Source organism: Rhinolophus sinicus, linkage group LG01, assembly GCF_036562045.2.
Source record: "Rhinolophus sinicus isolate RSC01 linkage group LG01, ASM3656204v1, whole genome shotgun sequence".
Classification (NCBI taxonomy): Eukaryota; Metazoa; Chordata; class Mammalia; order Chiroptera; family Rhinolophidae; genus Rhinolophus; species Rhinolophus sinicus.
The window spans coordinates 203,512,885-203,539,428 of record NC_133751.1 but is presented as its reverse complement, the minus strand read 5'-3'; the positions used below and the strand labels follow the sequence as shown (position 1 = coordinate 203,539,428).

The 26,544-nt window shown below is 37.4% G+C and overlaps 2 protein-coding genes across 8 annotated transcripts in view; one reads left to right on the top strand and one right to left on the bottom strand.

Annotated features, from left to right (window-relative positions):
- GIGYF2 (GRB10 interacting GYF protein 2) overlaps window positions 1-26,544 on the bottom strand; it is a 119,027-nt gene that overhangs the window by 55,737 nt on the left and 36,746 nt on the right. For 3 of the 4 annotated variants that reach the window (XM_019739766.2, XM_019739767.2, XM_074315101.1), the window contains exons 6-8: window positions 20,509-20,620; window positions 16,325-16,436; window positions 15,457-15,497 (exon numbers count right to left, since the gene is read on the bottom strand). In XM_019739766.2, the coding sequence (XP_019595325.2) occupies window positions 15,457-15,497; window positions 16,325-16,436; window positions 20,509-20,620 (265 nt within the window). The remainder of the gene's footprint in view (window positions 1-15,456; window positions 15,498-16,324; window positions 16,437-20,508; window positions 20,621-26,544) is intronic. The other variant, XM_019739768.2, reaches the window with a different exon arrangement.
- Window positions 1,386-12,792, top strand: KCNJ13 (potassium inwardly rectifying channel subfamily J member 13). Of its 4 annotated transcripts, none has more exons than XM_074315129.1 (3): window positions 1,386-1,521; window positions 6,682-7,157; window positions 12,631-12,792. In XM_074315129.1, exons 2-3 carry the CDS (start codon window positions 6,698-6,700, stop codon window positions 12,690-12,692), a joined length of 522 nt encoding a protein of 173 aa, XP_074171230.1. In that variant the 5' UTR covers window positions 1,386-1,521; window positions 6,682-6,697; the 3' UTR covers window positions 12,693-12,792. The 4 variants fall into 4 exon arrangements, with proteins under 4 accessions (XP_074171230.1, XP_019595328.1, XP_019595331.1 ...); XM_019739769.2 differs by lacking the exon at window positions 12,631-12,792 and adding an exon at window positions 9,392-10,148; XM_019739772.2 differs by lacking the exon at window positions 12,631-12,792 and adding an exon at window positions 9,392-10,148 and having other exon boundaries at window positions 1,413-1,521; window positions 6,915-7,157.

Genomic DNA, 26,544 nt, shown 5'->3' with positions numbered 1-26,544 from the left:
TATGGAAAGAAGCTTCTAAGTTTGGTAAAATCCTTCACTATCTTGTTTGCTATAGTGTCTGTTCAAGACACATGGCAGATACACTTCAGTACCTCTGCTCTCTGAAAGGCAGTGTTACACTGTATTTACTCTGGCTTTCCTCCCCTAATCAGTTAACTTGCAACTGATGTAAAGTATAATTCCTACCAGCACAGGCAGGAAACAAGCATCACATCACAAGTCCTTCCTTTATGCGTTTACCTTCTCTAGTTCTGAAGGTCAGTTTCCAATGCTGTGTCTGAACTTGTATTGAAATGCTTGGCATTAATAAAACAAAGAAAGACTTAATATATTTTTTAATTGTGGGGAGCGGGAAGGAATCTACAAAGACGGATTTCACTTTCTAAGTAGCATTATATTGATCTACATTAATAATTTTCCCAGCAGGCCTTCCATGATTTTACTTTGAATAATCGCAGCCTTTGTTTCTAAGATCCTCTTACATGTGACATTTGATCAAAGTTTTAAAATCAGCAGCTAATAGATGTGGAGAAAAGTACTGCTCAGTAAGGCATTATACAAAGCCACCCCACAGCTCATTTCAAGGTTGCTACAAGCTGCATCACAGATGTTTTCCAGCTAAACACTATTTAGATGTTAAGTTAAATTTTCTGTACCCTGAACACTATGTTTTACTGCATGTCATCATACTTTTCCTTAAGGAAACACCACTGAGGCATACCTTAAGACAATCCTTCAGTTCTTTCACACACGTGTGTTTTTTAAAGATAAGTACAAGGTACCAAACAAGTTTATTTTTATTCAAGGTCCCTGCACACAGCCTTAAAAATAAAGAAGTCTGCCTCCTTGCCCCTCCCCCCAAGAAAGATTTCAGGAAACTAAATTACCTATATTACTAATTCTAGAATTAGTGATAGCCATTCTGATGAGATGGACTATGCAAAGAAAACTGGTAAAAATCAATTAATCAATTCATACCTAAAAGTCCTTATACAAGGATATCTTCCCCAAAGAAATGGAGGGGGGAAAAAGATTAGTAAATGAAATATCTCACACTTCGACACACTATATAAGGAAAGACGGTTGAAAGAAAATCTTGCAGGGAATTTTATCCCTTTGAACTTTTAAATAAACTCTTAAGTAAGATTATGCAAACTTACTAAAGACCGGTCCAGATTAGAGGGAAAAAATGCACCCCTTCTCCAAGTCAGTTCTGGAGGCTTTCTCCAGAGTTGTTAAGGTTTGTGTTGGGTAAAGAAAGACCTCTTAACAAACCAGCATTCTTTTCCACATGATCAGAGCTAATTGGCCCCCCTGCAGACTAAGTGACCAATCACATCAGCCTCAGCTGAAACCAGCCCCCACAACACTATAAACAGAGGAATGTGAACTGTAAACCCAGTCCAAGAAGAGAACCTACAAACTAGACTTGTAGAATAAAATTACCTCATCAAAAAGGCAGACTCTGAAAGTTTCCTCAAGACCTACCTGTGCATATAGGCCGACCCAGCAAAAGAACTGGTGAGTACATGAAATAATATTCATTCTTATTTCTTTCCTTAAGGGAAACAGACTGGCAAATAGGGACAGAGCTAGATATTGCCAATCGAGTTTTAAAACAACGATATTACCTATAAGGTCATACATTAAGGTTCTTCATTCTTTTTCTTTAAATTTCAGGACTGGAATAACAGGCCTATTGAAAGTATTACTGGAAATTTTCTTCTTAGTTGTTTTATTAAATGTATACTAACTCTCCATTATAACATAGAAGCAAGTAAGAGAAAAACCCTTTAAAAAAATGCAGTAACTTTTAACAAAATGTTATCTTTTTTTTGAAAGGGATTAAAGAACCCAAGATGAGCATATAAAAACAAATGACAAAAAGGAAAAACACTTTGTCTTTATTTTTTAATCCATGAAAAAAGTTATGAGTATCCTAATTTTAAGTTTTAAGTATGGTATTGTTGAAATTAGATGCTTCTGCAAGTAAGCATCTAAAAGAATCTCTGAGCTTATATAATAGTTAGAACTCAAACTGTTTACCCTAATTCTGGAGGGCAGGAGAGACAATTATAAGACTCCCTATACTGTCTTAAAGTGTTTTACCAGACGTGAACAAATACATAGTAATACTGCAATAATTTAACACTCGTTGTTATAGCCTGCATCTTAACTGTTTAATATGAACTATACTATTACATTGCAACATGGCAATAAGAGACATAGCTTTAAGAACCACAAACTAAAGAGTAAAATGAATCCATTATTTTGATGACCAATAAAGCAGCCAAACTATCATTTTTATAAAGTACTACTTTTTTCACCAAATAGTTTATATATGGGCAAAAGATGTACAGCCCACACACAGAGTTACAAGCAAACTTTCCCAAGTTCCAATTCTACTTTCTATTGGGATCAGCTGATGAGAATCATGTAAGTATAAAACAAAACAGAAATACAATCATAGATACAGAGAACAAACATGGTTGCCAGATGGGAGGCAGGTGGGGGAAATGGGCGAAAAAGGTGAAGGAGATCAAGAAGTACAAAACGGCCAGTTATAAAATTAGTCACTGGGAAATAATATACAGCGTAGGGAATATAGTCAATAATATTGTAATAATGATGTATGGTGACAGATGGTTACTAAACTTATCACGGTCATCACTTTGAAAGGCCTATAAATGTTTAATCACTATGTTGTACACCTGAAACTAGAATAATATTGTATGTCAACTATAATTAAAGAAACAAATTTTAAAAAATGGACTGTGTGCCTGCAGAGATATGAAAATTACTTGGAAATGTAAGCACATAAACATAACGTCTGCTCATCAGATGTTATGTCACTTTTAAATTTGATGGAAGAAAAATCTACATATATCAGGCAGCAATAATATAATTTTTAAATGCCATACAAGCAGACATAAAATCCTACAGAAAACCTGTATCAGTTGAGGGAAATGGTAATAAGTTTACAGACATGTAGGGTTTTAAGGGATCGTGTTCTTTAATCCCCCCTTTCCGTTCCTTGTTGAACATAAGGAAGCCTGGCCAGAGGGACTGGGTGGCTCGCCCGCACTGACCCGGCTCTGTAACCACCAGAGCCACAGCCCGGCCTGCTCCGTCCCCCACCTTGTCTTCCTCATGCTAAACACACTGATTCCATGAGTCCACAGAATGGAGTCATTCAGGGACATCTGCTAAACGGGATCAGAATCTTACTCCTCTCAGCTCTTCCCCTTGCCACACAATCTAAACAAGATCTAGCAAGCTAGTCTATATAAAAAAGATATTGATTCACTGTTTTGATATTAGCCTTTTGACTTTCTTGTTCCAAGGTAAGAAAAAAAGAGTGAAACTGTAAAAGCCTAGAGCAGGGGTGTCCAAACTTTTTTCAACGTTTTTCACCAAGGGCCATGTGCGGTAAAATACACAAACAGCCGGGCCACTCACTCAAGGTGAAGTACATATTGCCTCACCTGGTTTATTTAAGTAAACTAAATATATTTTTGGAATTTGCTGCGGGCCAATTAACGATAGATTGTGGGCCGCAGTTGGCCCCGCGGGCCGCAGTTTGGACACCCCTGGCCTAGAGTATGAGTGCTACAAAAGCTGTAGGTAACAAGTAACAATCCTAAAAATGCCCAAATGGGAATAATTAATTTTGCTAGCTAAGTCTGTCTAGAAAGGGTACCTCCCCAGGTAATGAATGCATTTTAGAACTTTAACAAAGCAGGTTGAAAATCAATATGAATCATGGAGCTTTCCCCACTCCAAATTACTATGAAACACTACGCAATCAGTGGTTTCTTGAGTGGCACAAGCACTAGTCTAGAGGTCCGTGATGGGCATTTTCACATAAGCAGGAAGCAAGAAACAAGAAAGGACGATGCCATGGTCAGTGCAGAACCAGGCAGTGGTTCACAAGCGACTATTCTTCACTGTTATATCCTTCTTCCTCTTCAAGTGTCAAAACGTCTTTTATAAAATTATGATAGTATTGTTTTTAAAATTCTTTTCTCATCTGGCAAAATACAAACTTGGCAATGCTATGTAAGAACTGTCCTCTCCAGTGTTTTAATTTTCCTGGTCCGGAGAATCCTAGATTATGTAATAATTCGTCATTGCGCTAGTCTTCAAATCTTGCAAGATGTCTTCCTTAACTGAAAATATGTTTCTTGCCTACAAATCCTAAGTCTGAACCTAAGCAAGCATTCATGAAGAACATATATTTTGTAGTGGATCTTGAACAAAATTAGTCAAACAGAACGTGTGTTATGCATGAAGGCTAACCAGGGTCAAAATGTCTCCTGCTGCAGTAATACAGCACGGACTATGGACTCAGTGTGAGATTCACCACTACTTACTACCTTAGTGATCTTAGGAAACTCACTGTGCCTCAATATCATTATCTGTAAAATGGGCATAAAGATACTTAATTCTGTGAAAGTTAAGAAATATTATTAATAACAATAAAGCAACTAATGCTTACTGAGAGGTTAATCTAACCAGACACTGCCTATTAGCTTCACGAGTTAGCACATGTGAAGTGCTTGGTATGATTCCTAGCACATAACAATACACGTTAGCTAATATTATTGTTACTGTCATAAGAATCATGTATAAAGTTAACAATGCTTCAAAACAGATATTTCAGACAGTTTGGGGACAAGAAGCGCATCTATTAAAGGCGCTAAAAAAAATCTGGCTGTCAAAGACTATTTTGTGAATGCAACAGTAATTATCTTGGGCAAGATTTTTATTTCACCAAACTCTCTAAATAGACAGCTTCTTGTAGTGAAACAAACAAACAAACAAACAAAACTAACCCGCTGTGAACTGAGCCAGACTTGGAGAATAATCCCAATAATCCAAGGCCCCATCTGCCTTGTGTGAATTTCTTTTATCTGCCTGATTGTCGGTGACCTCATCTGAAGATGGGACAATAATGTCTGACTTGCTGAGATACCAAAGAATTAAGAGATAATGCAATACGAAAGCACCCCGCACAGTGCCTATGAATATTTTGTTGCTGTTGTTATTATTTCCAAAAGGGCAGAGATCAGGTCTTCTAAAATATTTAAAGAATCTAGCAAAATGAGTCATTCAATAGCAGTGCCAAGAAAAAAATATACACTAAAAAAATGGTAACGACAACTTGTGAGGAATAATAAATTATAAAACACTGATGCCCTAGGATTTTTTTAAGTTTATGATATGAAGCTGAAATCACCAGCTAATCTAAATAAATGTAACAATCATTCCCGTGTTCCATCAGTAACTCACATCTGAAGAAAATAACATTACCAATAAATGATAAATGAACCTCAGGACAAAAGAGAAAGTGTATACCGAGCAGGCCAACGTTCAATTCCGACAACACAGGCAGTCAGTCTCCTAAGGCCTTGGACACAGGAACGACCCAGCAAACCCAGGCAACACCCCAGCTCTACATGCCTCTAACCCACTTAGGTGGCGCCATCCTTCAAATGGGAGGAAGGGGACATGCGATACTTCCAAGGGCATCTACTTCTGAAGGAAGAAGCAAGAAAAAGAGTCAAGTAGAATTCCTAGTACTGGACTGTTGCAAAGAAGAGAGGAGCACTAAGGAGCAAAGCTGCATTTCCCATTCTGTTCCTGGTACCTCTACACATGTCTTAGGACCCTTTGTCATATACAAGGATGGCCATATGCAAGGACAGAAAGCACACCTTTGATTTCTACTCACCACACAGAGAAAAGGGTAACCACTGATGAAAACTGTTTACAGCTAAAAACTAATTATATTATCTTTTTAAAATTGTGATTTGATGTCTTAATGATTATTTTAGTTCATTAAACTTAAAGTTTTTTCTTCTGGCTTATTTATTTTCATAAGTAGTTATTATCTAGGAACCTCTACCTAAATTTCTTATTTTGCCAAGAAAATCTCTCTCCACCCCACAATCTAATCAGCATCTAGAATAGTCACAAAGGGCAGCAATCCATCAGCCAGGGAAGAAAAAACTCCATGAAAATGGCCACAAAGTGACAAAAATAAAACCTAATCATAAAACTTTGAATAGGCTAAATAACTATACAGCATACATTAGAACTATAGGTCTCTAAAAGCTTAGTCTTGTCCTAGCACTAAGTTTGGCTTCAAAACTGTTGGAGACAATTTAACACTATACTTCCAAATGATTTCTATTTATTTATACAGAGGAACACATGTATTTAACATTCCTGTTAATTATGAGTTACTCATGATGAATTATTAAATAATTATGAGAAGTTTTTATTTACACATAACATTTAGTCAAGTCAGTTAAGTAGTTGATGCTTGGACTTGTACAAGAAAAATACAGGCATATCAATAAGCCATGAACCATAATCCTAACCCTCAGAGATTTTAAAATATACTTGGAGTGTTACAAAGCCAAACAATATTTTAACAGTCATTCTAGGAAACAATAAGAGATACCATAAGGCAACTCATGATTAGTTATCAAATGTAGGACTTTGTGAATGCCACCTTAAGTACAGAGAAAAGAGAGAGCCTTCAGCCTGGGAAAGCCTGCCCCAACAGTCAGGAAAACATTCCAAAGGTGTATTTACAAGGTGAATGAGGTCTCAGAACTTATTAATGTTAACTGTAAAACAGTCAAGGGTTTACTAGTTTACTCTTGATTTCAGAGATTTACAGCGTGAGATGGATGGCAGTAATTGCAAAGTTATTGCTCCTCTCCTAACTCAGAGATACCGGAGGATGGTCACCAAGGATGGCCACAGCACACTCCAAATGGATGGCGCTCAAAGAGGTCTTGTGTATCTTCGAGATGCGTGGGGAATCCTAATGGACATGCGCTGGCGCTGGATGATGTTGGTCTTTTCTGCTTCCTTTGTTGTCCACTGGCTTGTCTTTGCAGTGCTCTGGTACGTGCTAGCAGAGATGAACGGTGACCTGGAGCTAGACCATGATGCCCCTCCTGAAAACCACACTATCTGTGTCAAGTACATCACCAGTTTCACGGCTGCGTTCTCCTTCTCCCTGGAGACACAACTCACAATTGGTTATGGTACCATGTTCCCCAGTGGTGACTGTCCAAGTGCAATCGCCCTACTTGCCATACAAATGCTCCTGGGCCTCATGCTAGAGGCTTTTATCACAGGTAATGGTTTTTGTTCTTTAAAAAAATTACAAAGGTTTTGGAAAGGGTATAGTCAAAGTTATAAGCATTGTGCTATTGGATCATTTATTTGCGTTATTAGCAGATGATGAGTGAGACTGCAAGGAGAGCCTAGGGATACATGGTAGGAGAGATTATAAGAAACCTGACTCTACACTTTAAATTTCACCTATTGGAACTTCTTAAGAAAAAAGGGGTTAATATAACACCTACTTGTAGCAACATCTTATGCCCCAAAAAACAAAAAACAATTAACAAAAGTTCTAAAAGGAGTTTTTCAGAGAAGCTAAATATTTCATTAAGTGAATAAATATCAGCACATATTCTGACAGTCATTTTACCTAACAGAGGAATGTGATAGTTTTGTTTTGTTTGTTCTTTTTAAAGATTTTATTAGGGAAGGGGAACAGGACTTTATTGGGGAACAGTGTGTACTTCCAGGACTTTTTTCCAAGTCAAATTGTTGTCCTTTCAATCTTAGTTGTGGAGGGTGCCATTCAGCTTCAAGTTGTCCTTTAAGTCTTAGTTGTGGAGGCTGCAGCTCAGCTCCAGGTCCAATTGCCGTTTTCTAGTTGCAGGGGGCACAGCCCACCATCCCTTGCGGGAGTCGAACCGGCAACCTTGTGGTTGAGAGGACGCGCTCCAACCAACTGAGCCATTCGGGAGGCAGCTCAGCTCAAGGTGCCGTGTTCAATCTTAGTTGCAGGGGGCGCAGCCCACCATCCCTTGTGGGACTCGAGGAATTGAACTGGCAACCTTGTGGTTGAGAGCCCACTGGCCCATGTGGGGATCAAACCGGCAGCCTTTGGAGATAGGAGCATGGAGTTCTAACTGCCTGAACCACCGGGCCGGCCCCCTGTGATGGTTTTTTAAAACTGGACAAGAATTTTCTCCTCTAAGTTCATCTTTTCAGCATTTACTCAACCCTAGTGAGCCCAGAGCACCAAGGTCAGCATTGTATGTTAAAGAACAAGTATACACAGCCTTAGCAAAATGCACTGGAAATAAGGTCACGAGGATTATGAAATTTTGCTTATAAACCAGTAACACACTATATACAATCAAAACAGAAAAAAGAAAGAAAAAAACCTGGTCTTGACACACTACCCAGTGATAATCTGAGAAAGTGAACAATGGGCTGCATGAAGGGTGGTCTGGAATGGAATCTCAGTGTGGTTTAACAACTGGCTCTATAACTTGTAACAAACTATTTAACCTTTACAACAAGAGTGCTTAAACTGGGTCAGTCGTAAGATAAAATTTAGGGGATCTGTGAACTTAAAACAGGAAAAACTTGCATCTTTTTTCACTACCCCCGACTGAAATTTACTATTTCCTTTGATTATAAATGTATGCAAGAAAAAAACAATAGCATCAGCAATAATACCTGTAACTTTGATACAAACAGAAATCAGATATTTTCATCTCACACTACAATACATCAAAATTACAGTACTAAACCCACCACGTTGTTATTTAACATTTTAATAAAATATATATAGTACTATACTACAATTCTTTTTAATGTTCAACTGGATTTCAATATATTTGGTTTCCTTTGGATGTATTTTATCTTTATGCATTTAAAGCATAATTCTATAGACTTCCCCAGCCTGCCAACAAGTTCTGGGGCACAAAAGTGGTTGAGAAACCCTGATCTATAGCTCGTGGCCACAAGAAGGATGCACTTGAAAGGCACACTGAAATCACCTTAGAGCCAGTCTTCTTTACAAAAAGGGGGAGAGGAGGTTGTATAAGTTTCAAAGTTAAAAAAATCCTTGAATGTATCTAGTGGTCCCCCCTCCGCACCCCAAATCATTCTACTTTGAATCTAATCTCCATTTAGGCTTGTGGTAATCTGGTTGCACCTAAACTGTGCTTATTTTATTACACTTTTTAAAGTAGTGGCAGGAATATAGGAAGTAACCATTCTTTGACCTTGTAACAAACTAGAGAATGAAATATTACATTTCTATGTAACAAAATGAATTTTACTTATCCCTTTTGAAATCATAATTTTTAAATAAGAATGTATGTATACTTTGAAACATTCTGCAGGCAAATGAGACTACCCAAATTAACGAGTTCCATTCCCAATTCATTTGGAAGGCATGGCACCAAGAAATGTATAACTATTTGATATACCCTTCTCATTCAGAAAAGGTATTGATATTTAAAGTGTTCATTCTAAGAAAACTTAATGATTTCTAATTTAGGTGCCTTTGTGGCGAAGATTGCCCGGCCAAAAAATCGAGCGTTCTCAATTCGTTTCACTGACTTAGCAGTAGTAGCTCACGTAGATGGCAAACCTAATCTTATTTTCCAAGTGGCCAACACTCGACCAAGCCCTCTAACCAGCGTTCGGGTCTCAGCTATACTCTATCAGGAAAAAGAGAACGGTGAGCTCTACCAAACCAGTGTGGACTTCCACCTCGATGGCATCAGTTCTGAGGAATGCCCGTTCTTTATCTTTCCACTGACCTACTATCACTCCATTGTACCATCGAGTCCTCTGGCTACTCTGCTCCAGCAAGAAAATCCTCCCCACTTTGAGTTAGTTGTGTTCCTTTCAGCAATGCAGGAAGGCACTGGAGAAATATGCCAAAGGAGGACATCCTACCTCCCCTCTGAGATCATGTTGCATCACTGTTTTGCGTCTCTGTTGACCCGAGGTTCCAAAGGTGAATATCAAATCAAGATGGAGAATTTTGACAAGACTGTGCCTGAACTTCCAACTCCTCTGGTCTCTAAGAGCCCAAACAGGACTGACCTGGACATCCGTATCAATGGACAAAGCATTGACAATTTTCAGATCTCTGAAACAGGACTGACAGAATAAGACGTGTCCATAGCACCCTATTTTTTAATGTATTAAACACACCCTGCCAGTTATGCAGCTACTTTTCCTTTATCATATCTCATGTTTTCTTTTTTTTTTTCCAATGCTGATTACATTTCTCTGATTACATCATAGTAATCAAGCCTATGCCCATAAAAAATGGCTGAGCTAACAATACACAGTCTGGAAACATAATATTCTACTTTACAAAGTTTGTATCTGTGGTTATCTGCTGAAATCAACACATCTCAACATGACAGATTATTTATACCAAAATGTTGTTGAATTTATAAAGATGTACTATGATACCAATAATGAAGGTAAAATGGACAGTGAAGTTCACCACAGCTGAACTCTAAACAAATCAACCAAAAAATCACTCATTTTCATCTGCAAGTTGAAGCAACAGTCCAGTTTCAAACCTAGCTCCCTGGGTGGAAAGATGATTTCACAATATTTAGTGAGCATCCTTTTAAAACTGTTATTTTTTTCAAGACGACAAAGATCATTCTTCTGGTTCTTTATACTACAAAACTGGGGTAAGTATTACCCCTTAATTTTTAACAGCTAGGAACAAAAAAAATGTACAAGAACAACAGCAAAGTATAGATTTATACATAGCTGCAAAAGCATCTGAGCATGATACCTAAACACACGTTATTTGGGGCAGAAAGTGATCAGAGAAAGTAAGATAAGTTCCAGCTCAAGTGGAACCTGTGGTGGTATTTCTGACAAGGAGAAACAAAATCATATCTACATTAAAGCTACACTGCCTAATAACCAAATCGTGATTTAAAAATTATAATCTACTCCTCTAAATGGTTTATAACAGAAGTAAAAACATTCCCTTCCTACCTATGATGCATTCATTGGCATAAAAAACCATGACAGCTCTAAGTAACTAATAAATGCAAATATATTTAAGTTTTTATAGATATAAAGGTTGAATAAGATATAATTCAACTAGGAAAAAATCTCCAATAGATAAAGCAAAAAATAATTAGGCAACGAAGTATTTTCAAATCCAAATTCCTGTTTCCAACTTCAAATAGTTTTTTCTATAAACACAAAATGAGTGTTTATTCACCAGTAGGAGGTTGGACTAGATGAATCTATTATTTCTTTCCAAATCTAATAATACTCCATGAAAATTATGCTTCCTCTGCCTCATTTTTTATTTTATATATACCAAGATGAACCCCCTTCCCTTCCCTCCAGTTTAAGACTATCCTTTGTATAATTTTCATTTCGATAAAAATATCAAATTCCCCTCAAACAAAACAAGAACCAAATAAGTCACCCTATCTAATTTCAAACAGATTTGTGGCTGCTCTTCTTTTCTGAAAATTTCCCTTATTCAGGTTTATGTGGGAAAAGTGAAAGATTACCCCTCCCCACTGATGACGACCCATGCAGGAATCATCTCTTGAAATAAGTACTAGCTGAGTAAAGGCAAGCAGTTGTGAAGAGCAGAGCACAGCAGCAAGTCACATTTTTCTACTCTTTGACCAAAAGGAAAAGAAATTAAGAAGAACTTCAGAGTGGTCTAAGACTGATAATGGCGGAAGAATATCAAGGACATAGAAACTTAATTATTGTGAGCTTTTGCTGTTTGAAAATCTTAGACATTCTTAATTTAAGTACTAGCCAGACCAACACTTTTTTTTTTCCAACCCAAGACTCTTGTAACACATGTAGACAGCAGTAATTCTTATTTCTATAATAAAATAACAAGATTCATGTTACCTGTGAAAATAAAAGTTGTATCAAAGATATACATGGTATGTTTTTTCCTAAGAGCTCTATGTCATTTACATAGATCACAATTCCCACAGTTAAGTGAAGTTGCCCAAAGTGACACAACAAAGGGAGTGAGCAAGATCTGGGATCTCAGCCTCCCTGTAGGTGCAGCAGATTCTCCATTCAAGTCGATGAGTCACACTGTACACTATTCATATATAAACTTTGCATCTGAAAACTAGATATGACTCCCTCCTACACACACACCAAAAGACTCTGTTGGTATACTAACACTATTTTTAAAATGTTTCACAAATAGACAACTAAGAAAAGCAATCAAAAACTTTTGTCTACGGAGTTGAAAGCACTGTTCATGATTCTTTCACTTCAAAGAATCACAGTTTCTACGTTAAGGATTAAGTTTTCTGCAAAGGTGCCATTATCCTTTCAGAAGAATGGAGTGCAAATGAAAAGGGGCGGGGGGAATTACTGGGAGGTGGGAACAGCAGCCTTAATTCCTGGCTGCACAACCCATTACCTGGGCCACCTGAGAGCTCCATGATGGTACTCAGATACATGACCAACCAAGACCACGTTAGACCTAACTTCAAAGTGCTTCTGGAAACCAATACAGATACCATGACAGTCCCAACAAACTGGAGACAAGTAGTTACTATAAACCATAAGGCCTAGTTTTATTTTTTGCACAAGCCCATATTACCTACTGCCAACAGCAGCCCAATAACCAAAAACTACTATGTCTACTTCGAAGTACTTCCTAAATGTATTAATTGGTGTCACACTGGGCTGTGGACCTACTGGTATCATCTGGATCATTTCTTAGTTTTTAATGATCTTTTCATTTCCTCCTCACAGAATCATACTACAAGAGGACAGCTGGCACTGATCCCCCCTATGGAGTAATCAGTTCCCACTGAATTCCATCATCACAGGTCTTTTTCCGTCTCCATATTCTCCCAATGGGTGTTCACAGGGGGTATGTCCAATTCTTACCCAGCTGTCAAATTCCACCCTTTTCTTTCCATACAGGAAGCAAATACATGATAAGAACCATCTCTAATTTAAAAAAGGACAAATCATTCTGGAACCTTCAGTATTCAAATTATCTTAACTTAATGTCATAGGACAGCTCACAATTGATCAATCTATCGATGCCCCAACAAGCTAATTTAGTACTGCTATTCTTGAAGAGTGTAAGATACAATTATGAGCAACTTTTTAAAAATCTACAATATTTTCAACCAAAGTGGATTACTCACAAAAAGCAGCTCAGAATCATTAGCACAGTTAATATGATACCCTGAAGTGAGCACCTTATCAAAGAACATTCAATAAAAGCCACAATAAAGTATTTGAATGTATCTGTTTGTACAAAATTGCCCTGGTATTTCAGTAGGGAAAACATTCTTAGTATTCTTAACTGCTTCACATCTATTTAGTTTTACGGAACTTGCCTTTTCAAAAATACACCTATAGGGTGCAAAGAAAAGAACCTATCCTCTTCATAGAGGGTGACTGGGGAAATCACCCTAATTGAATTAATACAGTTAAAATCTGAGAAAGGAAAATAATGATAAAAAGGAACTTTATACTCACCTACTCCAGATTACCGAAGTGTGACTATGTATCAGTTAAAATCAAGCTGTCCTCATTGACAGGGAACTCACTACTAGGAACCCAAGTCGCTTTCAGACCACCCTAATTATGAGATCTCTGTAAGATGGTCTCAGCCTCCTTACACCTGCACTTTAGATTCATACAGATCAAGTCCAATTCCTCTTTTACATGACTGTTAAGCAAATGTTTTCAGAGAGTGAGTGACCCTGCTCTGTCCTGACCAGTCTTGTCTCCTATGTAAACAGCCCCACTTCCGTGATGCATTCCCATCATAGGGCTTCAAATGCCCTGACCATCCTACTCCATTGTATGGATCCTTTCAAGGTGCAGCCCCAGCACTGAACACAATTCTTAGGCTGTCCTGTGACAACATAAAAGACAGGAGGCCTCTCTCTCATGGACTCACTAAGGACCCAGCAGTTCGGTAAACGCTGCACACACTGCCGACTCATGCCCAGCAGTCAGCGGACAGGGCGGTGCTGTTCCCCAGCAGGCCGCTGGTACTCAATCACTCCACAGGTTAAACCGCAGAGCTACTCATGAGAGACTTTGCATGTTCTGCTGTTAAACTTCCATTTGATTTGATCTGGTCTCTTCCACACCTGGATTCTGAGCCCAAGTCCCAGCTAGTCGTCTCTAGAGCTGTCCCTCTAGACCTAAATGATCTGAAAATCTAATCACACACCAACTTTGTCATGCAAAGAAAAGGAATAATTATTTAGCACCCAGCACAAGGCCTATCATAGGAGTAGGAATTCAATAATCACTGAACAGATAAACGAATTCATATACTCTTAATCCTAAAAATTCTGTGAAGCATGAGACTACTGAATATCTGAGAGCTTAGATTAGCGGTGATCTTCCGATTCCAAACCCTGTCTTCTTTAAACTCCTCATTACCTCTCCATATTCACTGGCAAAAGTATAGAATCAGACAAGGATGAAAGCAGAGGTCCTGACAAATCCCCCAAGACGATACTTATGTAATAGTCTACAGCAGGAGTACAGCCATTCAACTAGCAATAAGTTATCTGGCCAGTCTGTTCCAAATTTCTTCATGCTACACTCATTTAATGGCTTTTCATTTATATTCCCAATGCCATGTTAATCAATGAGAAATAACTGATATACTAAAATGAATTTGATATGGAAACAGTGGTACGAAAGTGATGCTATAACTACTTAGTTTTTAAAAAGCAATCTGCACATCAGTCTGTAAATGATATTTACATATTTAACACCTGTTTTCGGGAAATGTTTACCACTGTCAGATATGATCATGCTCTGGAGAACTTTCCTAGTACTTCTAGGAATTTTGAGCTTGTATGGTGATTTTCAAAACTCCAATGTTACTATGCATGGAATTTTTTCTCTCAGATACTAGTACTACTTACAGGCAGTTTGTAAGGTAGTACCTTTAATCAGTCAGAAAGCCCATCTTAACATTATAGATCTTTAATACAGACGACGATTAATTCAACCATAAACATTGGAATTCTGTTCTCTTACTGTGTTTGTCTTAATTCAGTGGCTATTTAACTATATATATAATTTATTTTAACTGCTCTCATTTCAAAACAAGAAAAAAAGATTATACACCAAAAAGACCAGATGAGTAAGTGACTAAATAAAAACAACTTCAGTTTTAGCCTTTGCTCTCTAATACAAAAGCCAAGATTCTAGCACTTCCCCTATTTCTTCTCACTTGTGAGATGCTATTTACACTGGAAAAGGAGTTAATTAATAGATTGGCTTCTAACTTGAGATTTCAGTTCACAAGACAGCCTTAATAGAGAATGTATGCCTTGCAGAGAACACACAGACTAAAAGTTACATCAAGTAAATCCTGACGGCTGTATTCCTGATCCCTGGTCTCACGCGGTAGTAGAGCCCTCAAATAACCATGGACTTTTCAGTGCAGGCAATGCTACAACCCCATCTGCTGGAGAGGTGCAGGTAACTGAGTCAATTTTCAGTAAATGTATCCTCATGTGGGAGCCTTGTTAAGAACTAATACCAAGGAAGTCCAGATAAAAGTACTTCAAAACAGTAGGAAAGCCTTACCTACATCTTTTCGTCCTGGTTTTTCAAAACGTCTGTCACCCCTAGAAAAGATAAAGTAAGTTTCAAACAAGCCTTGAGAGTAATAGATTTCCCATCCATGACACTCCCTTTCCTGTCTTTCATAAATAGAATTTCTTTTTCAAATTATAAAACAAATACATGGTTATTACCTAACATTTGGAAAATACAGAAAAGCACAAACAAGAAAACAAAAATATCCACCATCTTACCTGCCAAAAACTAGCTTTACTGATCCAGAAATGTTATTTTTTATTAGATATTTTTTAGATTACATATGTGCTTATTATAAATACATGCTGTAATAGTGTTATATACTGCTTTTAGAATGTACTTTCGCACATCATTAAATATGAGTATTTTCAAAATCACCCTAACGTGAATGGTTCTGTAGTAGTCTACTGTGCGAATACACTATTTTATAAGAAACCATGCTGATTTTGAGCTGTTTGGCTTGTTTCGAATTACTTCATATCATAAATATCACCACAGTGGAATTCTCTGCATATGCATCTTTGTGCCACTGTCCTTATACGTCATCTTGATGGACTGCCTATAAAGTCACAGACAATATAGAGGAGGTGCTTTGATTAACAGCAACAAACAATAAAATGTCAATGTTAAATAACTGTTAAATATCCATGCCAGTACTAACATATTAAACTATTTACCTAAAATGCTTATTTAAAGAATCACTTAAAAATTTCTAACAAACTACTTGATATTTAATAATAGCATTTTTTGAAATGAAAACTTGTAACTCTACAAAGTGGCTTCTCCTCTGCAGAAAGCAGAAAAGAAGTTTTTTACACCAGGAAACCTTTATACTAAGATGTGGATCCTTAGTTACCTTTCCTCCCAGCTCTGCGACCTATGCATTTCCCTGCCACCTCCTCGACCAAACACACCCTCTACTTCATCAAAGCTTCTTTGGTAAAAACCACATTCACCTCTGCCTCTGCCTGAAAATAAGAAAACAGAAAAAAAATGATGGTCAGATGTCAACATCTGGCACACGTTCAACACCAAAGAGTAATCTTTGAAGTCTGTCTCTATACAAAGCAGGATATCTACATTTAAAGATTTAGCGAGGCCCAATGGATCTTCACCTGTGAGACCAAGGACGGCACTGAAGTAGCTATACCACAGGAGGTTGAAAGAAACAAGTAGAAACTGGTGTAAGAGTCCCAGTCCTGAACAAGAAACAGTGTCAATATTAAACTCTATAATAAAAAGTTCAATAGTGAAATTCTAAGATGACCACTAAACCATTACTACAAATTTAACCTTTTATTGGATTATTTTCAACAAAAATGGAAGATCTGGGGAGTTTGAGGAGAGCACAGATGAATTACAAAAGCCAACCACAAATGTTAAAATAATTTATCTAACTCCAGAGAAAGGATAATTTAATAGGGTCAACTCATCATTCTGTGAATTAACTCCTCAAAGGATATTCCACAGCAACCAAAGACACTCTTTTCCCTTTGTTCAAACGTTGAAGAGAAGTATCGCGACTAAATTCAGAGCTGGTAAGAGTGTAGAGGGATTCAGAGGTGCTAGTGGTTCAAGTGTAAATTGGCCCTTACTGAAAGCAGTCTGGGTAGATCTATCAAAATTTGACTCAAATACTCTAACTAGAATCTGTCCTACTAGACATACTCTTACAAATAGGCAAATAGATACACATGAAGATGTTCATTGTAATTTAAAAAAACAGAAACAATCTAATCAATAAAGGATTGGCTATATAAATTCTTATAAAACAATTCAGCTGAACACTATGAAGATATAAAAGGTGCCATTAAAATAAATCTATGTGATTCTGTTGAATGACAAACGCATGCCAAGAACAGCACATATAAAAATGATTCATGTATGTAAACGACACGGCTGCAGAGTTGGGGTCAGGAAGGACATATATCCAACTGCCGGGTCTGGAGATAGTATGAACTTCCGGCTTTCTACTTTCTGTACAATGTGAGGATTTCCCAACTGATGTGCCCACATTTCAAACACACAGGTTTGAAAATTGGAGGAGTCTGGGGATGCATTTACACCTGGACGAAACCTTAGCCATCCCTAGCTCAACTTCTCCAACAGTGTAAAACCACCCAAAGAAAAAGGTTGAATCTTGAAAAACAGCATGAATGCATTCCAAAGCTAAACACAATTGAATTAAATAATTATTTCAAATATTCATGCAGTATTTCTACATCTTGGTTGTAATTTCTCAAGAATTGACTCAGAATACAGTTGTACTTTCACATCTTATTAGGAAATATAAAAATAATGGACAGAATTGTATGTGGGTAATCTTAGGAACAATGGGTACCTTCTTAAGAGTCCAAGTATCCATTTCTTCATCTGTAAAATGTAAGTGAGGACTAGGGTTGAACTGTAATAATCTTAAACTTACCTTCCAGTTGTGTCAACTTCAAGTCAACTTAAAGTCAACTCCCAGTTTCAGTACCTGTCTCCTTAGGTAGTGTATACATTTTATTTAAGATCCTAAAACACTGTAATACAAACTGTTATATAACACGGGTGATCCCTACAATGATAATTTTTAGAAAAAAAGTACCCTGTCCTTGTAGGGAACAATTTCCTAGGGAAAACCATTAAGTCGCTATCACCTTGGAAAAGTGTTTTATGCTGGAAACATATGAACATGAGAAATAGCCTCCTGGTTGCACCAGTCCTTCTTGAGGGATTAAAGCTTTGTAAGTGGGCACATAAAAACAATCAGATTCTAGAGCTTTCCAGCTTGTAGAATGTAGGAACACTCTCCAAAGTACAAGGCCCATTTATAAGTGTAGTTCCCAAGTAAGGAGGAACAAGTAAATATAACATGGTCAATCTTTCATAAAGCTCAGTTTAAAGGACTATCCTATTGTCTGAGATTTCACTCTATTCTTTTCAGGGATTAAAATATACTTCCTGTTAAGGAAGACAGTGGCGGACAGTTGTGTGAATCTGCTTTATTGTTAAACACCTTAACTAGATAAAATACGAGTGTGATAACTTTATGTTGTTTCTCCATCCACTCACTGTTTAAATTTTACTAGTTCATGATATTTAGAAGTCAGTCGCTTTTTAGAGTTTCCTCAAGTTGGAAAAAGCCAGGACTGTCATCTAATGTTAACTCTGCCCAGGCAAAAAAAGCCACAATAATCATTATTTAACCAACAAGTTCAAATTAAGTAATGAGTAAAGGTAATTTAAAAATTAAAACACACACACACACACACACACACACACACACACAGATTAATGGTCTTATGAGGCCATTAAAAAGAATCACAGTTGGGACAATGGTGTTAGAAGTATTTGTCACAAGTCAGTTAATTCATTTGACTAGTTTCAAGCCATTCTTTGCCATCAATGTCACTGCTTTCGTCACAGTATCTATCTTTTGTACACACCTTGTTTAAATCCTCAGTGTCAGAGTTCTATCCTATTCCAAAGCTAGCTTTGAATGATAGCTCTCATTCAAAGAAACCAGAAAGCAGTGAGAAATTCATCAATCCGTCATTTGTTTCTCGATGTGGAATTTTTTTTAGCCTGTTTAGAGGCTGGTTGGTATTTGCGGCGCGCAAAGTTGGTGGGCACTTGAGGCACATAAACAGCTGGCCTGTGGACCACACTTCTTGATTAATAAGCTCTATGACTTGCCCTGAAAAGCACTGAAGGCAACGCTGAGTGCACGCAACCTCTCCTGGCTGCCAACACACCACCGAGAAACACAGGAAACACCCAGCAGCAGTCCAACCATCCCCAAAATACCATCGCACCACCAAGATGCACAGATCTCAAATGAATTCTGGCCAATGGAATCTACCTGCATGTAGAAATCAGAATGATCTGTAGAGCTTTTGAAGTACACACGAGCCTAAATCTCACCGCTGAGTATTCTCTCACAGGGGTGTTTCTTACAAGTTTTATAGATGATTCTAACAACTCCCAGGTTTAAAAACCACCGTTCTAGAGACTGACAAATAAATCCAGAAGGAAAACCACGTATAACTTGGTAATAATACCTGGCCTACACGTGGAGCATTTTAGTTAGCCTTTTCATTATTCACAGCACCTGCAGTTCCACATTCTGAATGGACTACTGAAAGAAACCTCTTCACAGGAATGCACAATTTAATAGTCTCTATAAAGACTGGGTATAAATTACTCTATTCATAAGTCACAACTTTAAGAAGAATTTAGATACTCCACACTCGTGATCACGCCAATCTGGGTGGTGCGATATGTGGACACAATGGCCTCTGTCTTTGCAGATAGCCAATTCTTCCATTTCTTAAAGAAAATTACAAGGTATGTTTAGACTATTGCTATGATTTAGCCAACTTAGAGGTAAATGCTCAAGTAAATATTTATATTACAAACATCAAGAATGCCCTTATGCAGCAGAAAATCAACGATCCCAAAATAGAGACTGGGTATCAAAGAAATGAGTAATATCAAAATAAGAATTATTCTTCTAAGGCACAAATTTACAAAACCACAGGTTTAAGAAATGACTGCTGCATAATTATTTTTTGTTCTACCCCCTAAAATAGCCATAGTATCGATGAGACAGTTTTTACTAAAGCCTCTCTCTGGCTGGGGACACTCTTGGCACACGGCCTTCTCTACAAACCTGTCACAGAGGCCTGCTGGGACCCTGGTACTGCTTCAGCAGCCAAGGCCATTAGAGAGCTCTGGCTCTCAAAGTGCAAGGCTTCCTGTGCACGAGGAATATGGATAATGAGGGTTTGCCAAAGTTAACTGGGACCATCCAGAATCCTTCACACTCAAATCTCTAAGCTAGAGTTGCCCTCCTCTGCTCCAAACCAGGGGTTGTAAAGCAGATACACCGAGAATTGTAGAAAACAAATATTCAGGACACTTAGTATGCAGTTAATGTGAAAGAGCAGTTTTCCTTACACCAAATATTAGTATGTTTAAAGTGATTTTCCTATTGTCCGCCTCCTCCTCCTCTGTTCTCACACAAAGCTATTACCGTTCTCACATGAAGCTCACCTCGTCCTCTCGAAGAACTTCGTCCTCTAGGAGCCCCCACCACTGTGCCTCCTCCTCCTCGTCCTGTCAATCGCAGGACAGCGGCACTGTTTACAGACATGGAAAAGTTTCTCTGCAAAAAAAAACAAAGAAAACCTGGATAAAACAGATAAAACTGCATATTGCTTCTCCCCATCTCCCATTGCATCTATAAAATGGCATCTAATTGCTATTAACAATGGGAAACCATAACTACATGACATACTAAGATGAGCCAAACCGGGTTTTAGCTGAAAATTTCAAATAAACATTTCAGATCAACAAACACTAGCAACCAATGCCTTACACTATGCTAGGTTCTATGAGGAGGTAAATATTAACCAAACTCTAGATGCTGTTATGTATCCTGAAGCAGACAGAGAAAATATGCATCAACACAGAGAAATTTTGGGAAAAGAGATCTGATTTAAAACGGTCTTTTAACTAGTGAGAGTTAGAAATGCGAGGGAATCACAAACAGGTCTGAATCAAGAGTAGCATGATAAACAGGAAAATGATCCTTTTTGCCTCATTCTGTTCACCAATGTGAATTAGCAACTCCAAGTAGTATTTAATAGAATTACAGGAACCAGAAGTGAATGGGGGGGCCGGCCCGGTCGCTCAGGCAGTTAGAGCTCCGTGCTCCTAACTCCGAAGGCTGCCAGTTCGATTCCCACATGGGCCAGTGGGCTCTCAACCACAAGGTTGCCACTTCAATTCCTCGAGTCCCGCAAGGGATGGTGGGCTGTGCTCCCTGCAACTAGAAATGGCAACTGGACCTGGAGCTGAGCTGCGCCTCCACAACTAAGATTGAACGGACAACTTGAAGCTGAACGGCACCCTCCACAACTAAGATTGAAAGGACAACAGCTTGACTTGGAAAAAAGGCCTAGAAGTACACACTGTTCCCCAATAAAGTCCTGTTCCCCTTCCCCAATAAAATCTTTAAAAAAGAAAAAAAAAAAAAAAAGAAGTGAATGGGGAAGGGCCAAATAAGAATCTACATAAGATCAACCATCTCAATGGAGAGGGGGAAGGAATGTTTGAAAAAATAAACAAAACCCCACACATGCACCCACAGCCAAGCTGGAACACAGTCAAGTACAACGGGAGAGTAGTGGGTGGGCATCCTTCAAACATGAAAAGGAAAACAGGAAGACGGGCGGCCTGGGAATCAAAAACTTGTTTAGCTGACACATCTAGATAAATGAAATATATGGGTCTTAGGAAAAGATAAAGCAAGAAGCAATTATTAAAATTTGGGGAAATGATCTATAAAATGCAGTAGTTATAAGCAGATTTTTGACTGCACAGGACATCGGCTGGAAGGAGAATTTAACGAGAGTTTTAAACTCAGAAAATGTTGGAATATATTCTTACCTATATACTTCCTATATACTTAGAACCTAACAGACATTTGTGCAAAAGTGCACAGGTGTGGTACACTGAGGAAAATGCAACCTGGGCATGGCTTTAGCCAAGGGACCCTCCTGGGAAAAGAGCAAGAAGTGAGACTTAAGAATTGGATTGAAAAAAATTTTTTCAACTAATATTTTAAGTCTAAATTGTTTTCCACTATGAAGTCCTGATTTGCTGTTTTGATTCTAAATCAAATTGAAATGTAATGTCTATACCTCTTTTGAAGAAACCAACATATAACTGGTTGAAAACTTCTATTTTCATTACTAAATTTCTTGTTTTAATATATGGGTCACCTTCTCATTACCTATCTCATTAGTTGTGTTTTTTTTTCAGAATTGTACTCAATACAATTTGTTCAGGTAAATTTTAAAAACTTATCAATGTAAATAAGTTTTTTTCTTTGAGTTTGATAGATATATAATCATATAATCATGTAACTTCAAAACTGAAGACTTAAGATGTAATCGATAACTAAAAATTAGAGGAACACCCAACTCGAAAACGCTTACTTCAAACTATATTTTAATAAAACTTAATTTTTAAAACAAACTGGTTGAAACAATGCATTAACTTAAGCTTTCAGCACAGAGTAACCAGTAGAGTAATTGAATAACGGCCTCTGGGGTCACAATTAAGCAAGACTATGAAGTCTCAACATCTAAATTAATATATTCTAATACTAAAAAATCAGAGGTCAGAGCTAAGTGCATTCTGTATGCCAAGATCCCATGCAGCTGAACACCTCACTACCAAACTGTCACATGAATACAACTCAAACGCACCCAACTGCAGGGTGCGAGGAAACTCTCATATGCTTACGTACGTCCTCACACGGTGCAGCAGACAGTGCAAGCTGCTATAATCACCGGAAGGCAATTTTTCAAAGTACATTTCAACGTCTGTAACCTTTGACACAACAATTCCTCTTCTTACATTTGTGAAAAATAACATAAGCAGAAAGATCTATAACAGCCTTGCTGTATTTTTGTAAAAGCAAAGATGGGAACCTGCTTATTATCAACCAATAGGAACTAACTGAAAAATCATGGTCACCTACACATGGAATTCTACGCTGTTGTTTTAAGAAATAAGGCAACTCTATTTATTAGGTTGAACCATATGAAATTGCACAAAAACTGCAATTTCATATAGTCAACCTAACATACGAAGATATAAAGCATAATTGTAGTTAGAAGCAAGGAGAAGCCAGGCTGCCTGAGACTGAATTCTGGCTCCTCTACTCAACTCCTCTGTCCTCCTTTTCCTCATCTACATAACGTGAATAGGAGTAATATTTGTATCCACTTCCTGGGATTTTGCAGGTACTGAACACATTAAACAAGTGCTCAGAACAGTGCCTGACACAAACTAAAAGCCAAGTATTTGCCATTATCTCCCAAAGATGCTCAGGTGAAAACAGTGAAGTGCAAACAGTGCACAGAGCATGCTCCCATTTATGTGTATATGTGTTTAAAGGAACCCATCCCCACTTGACCCTTGAACAACATGGTCTGAATTACACAAGTTCACTTATATGTGGATATTTTTCAATAAATACTGTAAATGTATTTTCTCTTATGATTTTCTTTTCTCTAGCTTACTTCATTGTAAGAATTCAGTACATAAATACATATACACAGGTGTTAATCAACTGTTTGTGTTATTGGTAAGGCTTCCGGTCCACTGTAGGCTATTAAAGTTTTTGAGGAGTCAGGAGTTATACATAAAGTATGGCAGATGTATTAAATACCCTTGGAAGGGAACACAAGAAAACGGAAACTGGTTACTCCTGGGGAAGAAAAAGAAGCAATTAAAGAGTTTGGGGACTCGTTGACTTGCTTTCCACTATATGCACTTTTGCATTTTTTATGGATATACATGTATTATCTATTCAAAAATGCATACATGAATTGTCTTCGTTGGCAAATAAATAAAATACACCAATCTGGTAGTAGATACCTAAATTATAGGTGTACAGAGTCATGCTTCTCAAACTGAGATATATTAATATATTCAAGGGAAGGCCAAACCAAAAGAGCAACTAGATCTTCTCTGAGCATCAATGTTGTTCTAAGAAAACTTTTTTCCCTAGTTATATTTTATTTGTACATGCCTGCATGCATATATATATCTATACACATATATAAGGGGAGAGAGGGAGAGAACAAAATTAACTTCCATTTTAAAGATAAAATATCTATTTCAGGTAACTTCAGGAAACTTAAGACAGGCAGCAAGAAGCTACCTTAGGTTATTAGAAGTATTCCCCTCCCCATAGGCATAATAGGCGAAAACGTATGTAAAACTCTAGTCTACAAAGATCTAAATTCGTGAAGGGGTGCCTGACCGTCCAAAGGACAAACATCAAAATGTTAAGAAATCTTTTACCACCTTTAAGCACTGTCCTAATCTATTATATTTTATAAATAACAAAAGGCTACCAAGTAGGTGTCAGGAAATCCTAAATGATGCGTTTTAAATGCTTCTGAAAATGGACCCTGATGATCTTCTGCTACTGCCTGAAAAATTCCCAACACTTACGTTAAGCCCCTGTAATTGTAGCATCCAGACTTAATATCTTAAGATAAACTTTTCCATTATAAAAACAAAATGAGGATTTGCTTTTAGTCATTCTAGAACCAGTTTTAGTGTGTAGGTGCATTGCATACCTAACTTTATTTTTCAAATTGTTAACTACAGTCGCTAGCAGCATCTATTGAATAATCTTTGATTTTCCAAATGATTTGTACAGCCACTTACTAAATAGTAATTTCTTATAAATGTTATGGGATGTTTCTAAATGATTCAATTACCCATTCTGTTGATTAAACCTATCAGGTTTTGATAACTAGTAGCAAGTCCTCCTCCCTCCTCATTAAAAAGCTTTTCTGACCCATTTAGTCTCTAAGAAATCATTTCAGAAAAAATAAAAATACATCATTAAATATATGCATAAGCAGCTAAAAATTTTGGAAGAATAATCACAAAAGATTAAAACTGACTGGTACAATGAGCTATATAAAAATTAGCTTCTGTATTTTTTAAAAAATTGTAAATGAAATTAAATGCAATTTAGAAGTTTAGAAAACAGGTTAGGTTCAACTCATATAAATAGTATAAATCAGTAAGAAAAAGATTAGTGTCCAAAAGATAAATTGGCAAAGACAAAACAAAAAACTGAAAGAAATATAAACACAAACATTTGAAAAACACTGCACTGCACTGCACTGGAGAAAGAAACGTAGCCTAAAATAATGGAATAACATTTTTTCCAAATTTACAGAAAATATTTTCAATAAAAACCCTCAAAGTTGGAAGTACAGAATGCTTATACAAGTGTACACCATCACTTGTATAAAAAAGGGAGAGATATATTTAATATCTACTTGGAAAAATAAACAGGACACTACTAACACTGGCTGCCTTTGGGAAAGGATGAAAGGCAGCTGGGGGAATGGAATGGGAGAGAGATTTTTCTATTATATACTATACAGCAAATTTTGATTTTTAAACCATGTGGTTTATTACTTATTCAAAAAATAAACTCAAAAAAATACAAATACTGAGCATGGCAAAAGGAGTGGTAAAATGCTATAGTTATGGCAGCAGTGAAACAAGAGAGATAGTCTTATGCAAAGCTTCTTATAAGCAAGTTAGCAGTATGTATCAATTTGGTTTTCTATCTGTACTTTCAGTTCTAGTCCACTAATCTATATGTCTATCCTTATGCCACAGTTTTGATTACTGTAGCTTTATTAAAAGTTCTCAAATCAGCAAGTATGAGTCCTCCCACTTTGTTCTTCTTTACAAAATTGTTTTGACTATTTGGGGGTCCCTTGCGATTCCATATAAATTTTAGAATCAGCTTGTCAATTTTTACCCAAAAAGTCACTGGGATTTTTGATGGGAACTGTGCTGCCAATCGATCAATTAACAATATTAAATCTTCCCAAGGCTTAATGAACACTGGTGCTTTTCCATCTATTTAGGCCTTCTTTAATTTCTTCAACAATGTTTAGTAGTTTTTAGTGTAAAAGTCTTACATCTCCTTGGTTAAATTTATTCCTAGGTATTTTACTGTTTTTGATGCCACCATAAATGAAATTGTCTTAACTTCCTTTGCAAATTGTCCACTGCTAGTGTATAGGAATACAATTGATTTTTGTGTTGGTCCTGCACTCTACAACTGTGAACTTTATTCGTGCTAACAGTTTTCTTGTGGAGTCTTTCGGATTTTCTACATGTAGGAGCATGTCATGTGCAAACCGAGATAGTTTTACTTCTTCCCTTTCAGTTTAGATGCCTTTTTTTTTTTTGTCGCCTAACTGCTGGGCCCAGAACTCCCAACAGAATGTTGGACATCAGTAACGAAAGTGGGCATCCTTGTCTTGTTCCCAATCTTAGGGGAAAAGCATTCAGCCTTTCGCCAATATGTACAGTTATGCACGTTTCAGTCAACCACGCATCACACATACAGCGGTTCCGTAAGAGTATAATGCAGCTGAAACATTCCTATTGCCTAGTGACACCCCAGCCGTTGCAATGTCAGTGCAAGGCATTCCTCACGTGTGTGTGGTGACGCTGGTGTACACAAAC